Genomic DNA, 9,021 nt, shown 5'->3' with positions numbered 1-9,021 from the left:
AGGATGTGAGTGGGCGTTAAGGCGTCTGGGGAGGGAACTCAAAACTGGATTATAGATGGCAGACAGTTGGTGTCGTAAACCACCGCCTCTGGAAAATGAACAAATATTAGATAAAATATATTATATTATATATAATATTAGATAAAATAAAATACAGCAATATTTATAAATGTAACTAAATTTAATGTACTGTATACAGGTAAACTAATTCCATCCACCTAAAGATGGGCGGCATTCTGCACTGATTTTCAATGTGGCATTGCTGAATGGAATCTGTGAAACAAAAACACAACATACAACCACAAAAAATAATTTTAATGCAATAGTGATTTAGATGCCAGTAGCCATTAGGCTGCTTGAACGAACAGACTGTGAGCATATTGCATAGGTTGTTGATCTGGGACAGTCCGACACGTGGGCTGGGTGAAACAATAATCAGACTCCAACAACTCCCTCTTCACTGCCCCTTAGCAATAAAATTCACTTTGTTCGTTCGGGTTCCTTCTGACCGTTTTCAGCATTTCCTGTGGCCATTTTTCTTCCTAAAGCGTACAATCTCCCAATGTTCGTATCAGAATATTAAGAGGGAAAGATAGTTTGGTATTCATGCCAATGCAAAGCATGGAGGTGGTGAGACAACTGGTCATGATGGCCATGACAGATTTCCAATTGGGCACAGTGTGCAGAAAGGTTTCCATAAATTCAAACATGCTGCATCACTTTGTATCACACTGTGACCTACCAGTCCATAAACACATTTTAATGATGGTTTGTAAAAACAACATTTGAAGCATTATATTTTTTCACATTTGTAGATTAGCTTCAAGGTTTGCTAAAAATGTTATAAATATGAACATATTACTAGTTTGGCTTTGATATAAATAATGTAATATATAGTTCAACCAGACAATTTTCTCTAAAAACATTTAAATATTTTCAAATATTGCATTTACCAAACCATTTGATGTGGTGCTCTTATTCATAGGTAAAGTTCTACACAGATTAGTTAAAGCCATTTCTCAAATGCCAAACTAGAAGGGGGTAGAGCAGAGGTTTGCCATAGCGACAAGTTTAGAAAAACAATCTCAGCCTCCCTGAGCAAAAAGTCACATCAACACCACATTTTAAATATTGAATAAAAACACTCAAAAACTTGGCAAAACACACCGCCCTCCATATTGTCTTTAAATCTCTTGTACAACAAGGAGAGGCAATGCTCTCCTTCATGTATCTGGAGACTTTAAGTACTCAATGCAAAGGCTATTATTAACACACTATCCATTGCAGTTCACACATCTCTAACACTCAAATATATGTCTATACAGGTCAACAGAAGTCCTTGCTATTGCACAGAAATACAGGGTTTTTCTCCACTGGGTACATCTAATGACAAGGCAGGTTATACAGTGACATTTTGGTTTGACAGCATAAATGTTTGTTGCTCTCAAAAAGGAAGAAAAAAAAAAAGAAGGAAAAAACAAAAAAACAAATCAAAACACAGAAATTGGTTGCATGTCAACTTCTATTGTTTCCACATATGTTTGAAGACACTCGCACCTCTCAAGCATGAAGCGAGCATGCATCTTCATCATTCAAATTTAAGTTTAAAAAGGCAACCACCTTGTGATAAGCTTCACTTCTTCGCTACCAGTACATGCTTTTGAGACAACACACAAACCCTTCTTTCTTCTTGTACTAGTGCTGCGGTACGCGATATTCATAGAGGTGAAGAAGTGCCAGACGAGAGCAACATGACAATATGACAATCATGAGCACATCGACAGTAAACACACACAGGCCTAATATAAAATCTTCTTGTAAAAACATGACTGAGACATGATTTAGTGTACAGTTTTGCTCTAAAAGGCAAGAAAGTCAAATAAATATGTTTGAAGAAGTTCAATGAAGATTTCTTTTTAAAAATCCTCTTTGACTCTACTTTTTCCTCTCAGTTATAAAGCACTGATTTTTTATTAAAACAGAGGGAGAAGAAAAAGAAGATGTGATACTGACAGAAGTCTTCCACACATTCACCACTGATGAAACATTTTAAAGAGACACTGAAAACTGCAGTTGATTTTTAAATATTGCAAAACATAGAAAACAGTTTTTGTTGAAGTGTAAACATTAAATTGATGTCTGATGTCATTTTTACACGTGGACAAATTATATAAAATAAATCATGTCTGTCATACCTATAAACTGTTATCATTAAAATGTAAAAACAATATACTAAATCTCAATTTATATTATTATTATTACTGTAATAATAACTTTATGTTAACATCTGTTTTGTATAAGTGTTTTTACTGTATTGTTATAAATAAGTTATATCTGTAACATCTTCATTCATACTTTGACTCCTCTCTCTTTGTCTTTAAAAGGCAAAAAACAATACTTGTGTCTCTCCCACGCTCATACATACACATTCATACATGCAAGCGTACGCCTCAGTGTGATCAAACACACAAACACATACACACGAAGCTGCCACAGTCATACACGGGATGGGGGGGGGGGGGTCGTCACCAGGAGGCTCTATGTGCGATTGAGGGTCTGGAAGATTCTGGATATTTGTAGCATGACAGGGCCGGTCTCGGGATCGTTCATCCACTGGGTGCTGTTCAGAGGATTCTCCAGCATGTCTTCAAACGCTGCACATAAACACAAAGCATATTTGTGAGTTATATAATAGACCCCCAACCCACAAATCTTTCCCCTCTTCTGTCAACTGGTGAAGACAGGTAGACAGGCCTTTCTCTATGTCATATGCCTTAAGTGGACACTGATGTCAACTGCTGGTTTTGGGCTCAGTGACTTAAAGCCTAAACGTTAGTGCCTTCATTGCTTCTTTATGTTTTATATATCATGTTTTGGAGCCAGGAGTGACCGTTTTTGAACAAGCGAGTGGAGTGTTGGGTTATTAGCTAACCTATAGGGACAGATATCAAGAAAAAAAGTAACAGACTAATAAAATATCAGAACTTCACTCACCGAAACCAAAGCACAAGTCTTCATGGATGTTTAGTATCACACAAACAACAAAACATAATATAAAATAACCATATATACACAGGTGAATGAAATAAAAAGAATGATTTCACACTGTTCGAACAGTTTTCCTGGACGTCTCAGCAAGATCTTTTTCAGCTGCTGGTGGTTTTTCTGTCTCATTTTACAGAATGAGACTATATTTGAGTTCCTAAAACTACACAATAATATAAGGATGTCAAAAAGTTTTTAATATTACTTTAGGGGAGAATTTTCAAAAACAGGACACTACGTTGGCTTTTACACTCAATGAGACTATACCTAGAAGAGTTTTGGGATTGGTTAAACCCAGCTGGACGACTGGATTTTCCAGGATGGCTTGAAACAGTGGGCTGTTGGTGTCGATGCCTTTGTCCAGATCTTCTGGAGAAGGTTTCCTGTCTCCCAACAGCCACTCACACTGCAGGAATACACAGTAAGGAACAAAAAGGACACCAATTAAAATCTTTATGGAAGTCAAAGTATAAAATTAACTGAAAACAAGTGAAACAGGTATTCAATGTTACTGGACTTGTTGTTTTCGGAAGGTTTCAGAAATTACTGGGGGGAGGGAGCTAACTGTTAAATTTGTTTATTAATAGTAAAACTACTGACGATGTGTAAACTTACCGCTGCATCCTGTTGGTTGTTATTGACTCTCAGAGCATCGATCACCTCCTTTTCATCAAAGCCCATCTCCATCAATGCAATGACTGCCTGCAGAGTTCATTAAAAAAAGCAAAAAAAAACCACATACAGTTAAAATCTATCTAAAGTCTATTCCAGCAATTCCAGCAGCTATCATGGGGACACAAAACTTACTTAATAAGATGTGAACAAGTTATGGTAAAAAAAAAAAAAAAAAAAAAAAAAAAAACTTCAATCAAAATCGAATATCACTCAAGTTTAAGTGTGGCCCTGTCCCACATAAGATAAGATAAGAAGAACTTTATTTATTCGGAGGAAAAATTCTTTTGTCATACACATGCTCAATGCAGCAAGAGAGACAGAGGAACAGAGGAATAAGATATACAATAAGAATAGTAGTATACAGTAATATACAATAGGATAGTGCAAAATATAATATCAAATAACTCAAATAACATGCAGCCGATGAGAACCCTGAGAGGAGATTTGTAAAATCTGAAGTCTTGTATAAAAGCTAAAATTGCACCCACCCTTGAATCTGGTCTGAACTCCCTTTTCCTGCGGATCCTCTTGAAGATCTCTGTGAGTTCATCCTGCTTGTTGCTCTCGTCTGTGCTCGACTGGCTGGATAGGCTGCGGTGAGGATTAGGACCAGAGGCTGAAGCAGAAGCTGAAGCAGGGGGGCCTGGAGTGGCAGCTGCCGTAGCTCCTGCTGCCCCAGAAGAGTCCTGGCCTGGTAGTGGCGTGTCCACAGAGGGGTCATCTACATGCTCAATCAGCCACTCCATAGCCTGGGTCACTGACATGCTATAAGGAGATCAGATAAAACTACTGTTAGGGTACAAAGATAAGGAACAATTCCTATGAGACCCTTTCGTGGAACCTTGGTATCAGTGCATACTTCTCCAAAGTGCTGTCCTGCAAATTAATGCCCACTGGATATGTTTTCACCATATTTTGCAACAGGGACATATTTTTTATGTGTGTGTGTGTGTGTGTGTGTGTGTGTGTGTGTGTGTGTGTGTGTGTATATATATATATTCTTTCCCCCCCCCCAAATATAACTATAGATACAGCCTTACTGGTTCAGTCTCAGAGCTTTGATTGCTCTGCTCTCAGGGAAACCCATCTCAGTGAGCTGCTGGAGGGCCGTTTCATCCACCCGATCCTCTTCATCTTCATCTAACATTGCTATGAGACACAGACACACAAAGAGAAAAGATCTTTGGTTGACAGCTAAATGTTTGGAACAATCAAACATACAGAAAACCTGCACTGCCAAAATAAATGTGCGCAACTTCAGATAAAAGATAACATCTAGTTTCTAAAAAGTGCCCATTAGTATGTTTTATTTATTTATTTAGGACAGTGCATGTTAATGAACATAAATGTAAAATAAATTACATGAATGTAAACATGCCAGATTATAGCCAAGGGCTAATTTCCATCTGTTGTCCATAAAACATTAAAAAATAGACATAATAATTCATAAAAAATTCAGAATTCATTTATAATAAAAACTCCATCAACAAACTCACACATACACACAATTCTATTACCAAATAAAACATTACAACTATACAACTTATACATGATCACACACTTGATTTGTCCATAACCAGTTTTTAACCTGTGCCTTAAACAAGTTGAATTTTGAGCATTCTCAAATGGATTGTTGTGGCTAAAATAAAACCCAATCCTAACCCTAACCACAGACTTGGTAAATGTTAAAACTCAGGTGGGCAATTAATTTTCCTGAGAGAAACTGGAGAGATGAATCAATCATTTTAGAAAGATTAAAAATAATAATACAGCAGAAATGAATTCAAGTTAATGGTGCTGTGACAGACCCAGTTTTTCCACTGGAAAATGGGTTAAAGGTTTAAGGGATTTTCCACTTTACCATTTGCCTTTTTGAATAGTTCGACAGCATCAGGGTTCAAGGCAAGAAGCTTCTGTGCGACTTCAATAAGAGAAACCAGGATTTTTCTGAGCTCTGTTTGAAACTGCAACAACACAAACAACAATATACAAGGACATTAAAAATAATTACAAGCTATCAGTCCAAGTACAGTGCAGGTAAATTTCTCATTTACAATATTTTAAAGTATTATTGTAATTTATCTACATTTCAGTGCACCCTGTGAGCTAAAGCTAAACCTCTCTTACATCTCTGATGTTGTGTTGCGTAACAGTACGGTCTGTGTGGCGTGTGGATAGGCTGGCGGTGGCTTTCAGAATAGCATCTTTATCTGGTGCTTTGTTTTCTTGTTTCTTCTGTGATGAACAGAATAAACAGCAGTTAATAAAATATATGCATGTTTAAAAAAAGGACTTCTTCCCAAAAACTGGACAGAGGACTTACCTTGTCTTCTGAACTAACGTCAGCCGTCTTTGGAGGGGTTGGTGGCGGTCTTTTCTTTATGAGCAGCAAAACATCTACAACATACATTAAACATGTTAGCTTCATGGAAAACTGTGGCAAACCACGGCAAACTGGAGAGACGCTACATACCTTTATCTTTGAGATTTTCATCAGCAACAGTTTTTGTGTCAGAGAGGACTCTTTCTGTAGCAGCATGAATAAGTTTATGATGTGTAAGGGTTTTGGGATCTTCTAGACTTCCATGTACACACTACAAATTAAGCACAAAACAAAACAACTCAGGCACAACCAGATAACTCATTGTAACTAATCACTTTCTTTGTTTTAAATATCATTCAGTTACTGTTATAAGTAGGACCAATAATGACAGACATTTGAAAAAGTTATTTAAAAGAAGAGAAAAAGGAAAAAAAAAACAAAAAAAAAACCAACCGATGATCTAGATGACCAAGATCCTACACAGAAACAGTGGATTGAAAAAAACTTAAACACAATTTTTAAGTTGTACATGTCACAGTGTGCTAGTTATCTGCTTTGTAAATGGCCTGGTCATTAAAAAATAAAATAATTGAACTAGTAACTAACTATTTTAACTAGAAATAGTACCATCTGCTTCTGCTTTCTGACAAATTTGAATGAAAGCGGTGTACTTTGTTTTTTAACATAGATTATGGCAATGGTGCTGTTGGTCTATATGACTTATGCATTAAAATGGGTCTGACACCCCTGCAACAGAGAAAGCCAGATCCTCACAACACAGTTGTAGGAACAAGCAAATTTTCGAGTTTTGGTTATCAAAATAACTTTAGATCTGTTTTCTCTTGATCAGCTTTAATCAGTTAACTACATCAGCTCTGATATTTAACCGAAGATACAAACTGAGTAAAAACAGTCTCCCTATGTGGAGGATTAGCTGCTTTCTGTCTTTGCCTTGTCATCATAAATTCAGGATTGGTTGGGTAAACAAAACATGACTCATCTAAAAACTCTAAGCACTGACTTCATGAAGTTTCAGAGACGTATTAATTAATTTAAGAATATACTGGGCTGACACGAAAACCAAAACTTAAACCACTACTTGAGTTTTCGCCATAGCCCAAGGAAGGAGAAGTGAAGTGAGCTGTATAATAATAGAATGGCTAAAAAGTAGCATGCGTTTCTTAGTAGCTACTGGGACAACCAACTTGCTAAATTATAAATAGCAAAGTCTACCCAGTTACTATAAATACAGCGCCAGTGATACTGACACTGACAGTTTACGAAAGGGACATGGCACAGTGTAAAGCACCCCAGGCAGAGGAGTGACAGGTCGAAAAAAAAAGGAAGCAGGACAAACACAAACAAGCCAAGAAAAACCTACATGTTTCAAGCACCTCTCCTTTAGTTTCTCAACAGTCGTGTCTTCCGTGACCTCCTCCAACCACTCCGTGCCGTCCATGGTGCAGATGTGTATTTTCAGCACTTTGCCGGCAAATATTTTTTCCTCCTGCACGAACATAGCTCCAGACTTAACAGTACCAGTCCAGTGACGATAGCTAGCAGCAGTTGCTATGTGCCTATTTGGCAAGCTTGCGTGCTAACCTTAGCACCCAGCTAGCCGTCGTCTGTAAATCCACCAACAACAAAGTGAGAGCGGGCACCGACTAGCTGAGGGCCATTTGGGGGTTCCTCGGTCGGTTTTCGCTGCGGTGGTAACCGAGAAACACGTCCTCTTCAAGACGAGTTCTTCTTTTTTCCTGTTAGCTCACAAGCAGTAACTAGCGAAAACCCTATTTTTACTGTAACTTGAACTTTGAACTCCCAACTGTACCGCCAATGCTGGATTGTGGGATGTGTAGTTCTTTTGAGTGACAGGTCCAAAAATACAATCAACCCGGTCAAGCCGTTTTTAGAAAACACAGTTACTTGCAACAAAATTATGAAACATCGTAATATTTGCTTCTTTAACCTGCACTTAGAGGATCCTCAGATCTCCAACGGTCCAACATCAAGGTAACTAAAACAAAGCTGAAACTGGAGTTAAAACAACAACAACGAGTTAATTAATATTAAAAATAGGCTTCAGAAAAGATGAATATCAATTAGGTAACTATATGGCAATACTAAATGACAATATGAGGAGTGTTTTTTCTGCTTGTTTTCATTTTTCCACCCTGTCGATCGATTATATTAATACCATTTTTCTAATATAGATCGATTAAAAAATGTTGCAAAAGAGTTGTTCAAAATGCTTTAATAAATAATATGTACACGATAAATCTAAGAAAAATCAGAAAGAAGGTATACTCCATTATTATGTAAATGTGTGTGTAACCTTGGATCCTGACAGGTGTGTTGATCTTTTACAAAAATAAGCTGTTGTAGAGTTTTATAGAAAAATAACAAAAACTATTTGCTTAAGTATCTCTATGGCAGCCAGTCTGAGCATGTTGAGCATGCATATTTCTTTTTTTTTTTTTTTTACGTTTTTACTTAATCATTACACAGTAAATTGAGGAATGGGTCCCACAGCTTATACCAACTATGGTATTCAGATGATTTGTTCTTCTTATGAATTTTCACGATGTTGTATAAATATTGCAGCTGTAATTCACTTAAACTTAATATAATTAATTTTCTTTAACAACTGTCACCACCAGATGGGGACATACTCCATCCATACATACATTAAATTAAAAGTAAGAGCCAGATCACAGGAAAATTCAGCTTTACTTATCACAGGCTAACCTAATTGCAGTGATGACTTTACTGGATTTGTACTTTAGATGTTTATTATAAACACACAAGCATAAAAAATAAAAGACAATTATCACTGATTTCAAGACACACAGGTGCCCTTTATTATAACAAGAAACATTTTTACAGATTGAAAATGAAAAGGGAAAATACATTTGTTGCAAATTATAGCTTTATAAAGACAAAGGAAACATATTGCAGATATTGCATTTTTCACTACA

The 9,021-nt window shown here is 36.8% G+C and overlaps 1 protein-coding gene across 1 annotated transcript; it reads right to left on the bottom strand.

Annotated features, from left to right (window-relative positions):
- Positions 1-294: 294 nt before the first annotated feature.
- Positions 295-7,901, bottom strand: ubac1 (UBA domain containing 1). The gene is made up of 10 exons (XM_026188254.1): positions 7,425-7,901; positions 6,194-6,314; positions 6,044-6,117; positions 5,848-5,955; positions 5,582-5,684; positions 4,761-4,869; positions 4,209-4,485; positions 3,661-3,747; positions 3,313-3,451; positions 295-2,654 (listed from the first exon to the last, which is right to left on the bottom strand). Exons 1-10 carry the CDS (start codon positions 7,560-7,562, stop codon positions 2,539-2,541), a joined length of 1,272 nt encoding a protein of 423 aa, XP_026044039.1. The 5' UTR covers positions 7,563-7,901; the 3' UTR covers positions 295-2,538.
- Positions 7,902-9,021: the final 1,120 nt, after the last annotated feature.

Source organism: Astatotilapia calliptera, chromosome 12, assembly GCF_900246225.1.
Source record: "Astatotilapia calliptera chromosome 12, fAstCal1.2, whole genome shotgun sequence".
In the NCBI taxonomy this organism is placed as follows: Eukaryota; Metazoa; Chordata; class Actinopteri; order Cichliformes; family Cichlidae; genus Astatotilapia; species Astatotilapia calliptera.
The sequence above is the reverse complement of the archived record's forward strand: the minus strand, read 5'-3'. Positions and strand labels throughout refer to the sequence as shown.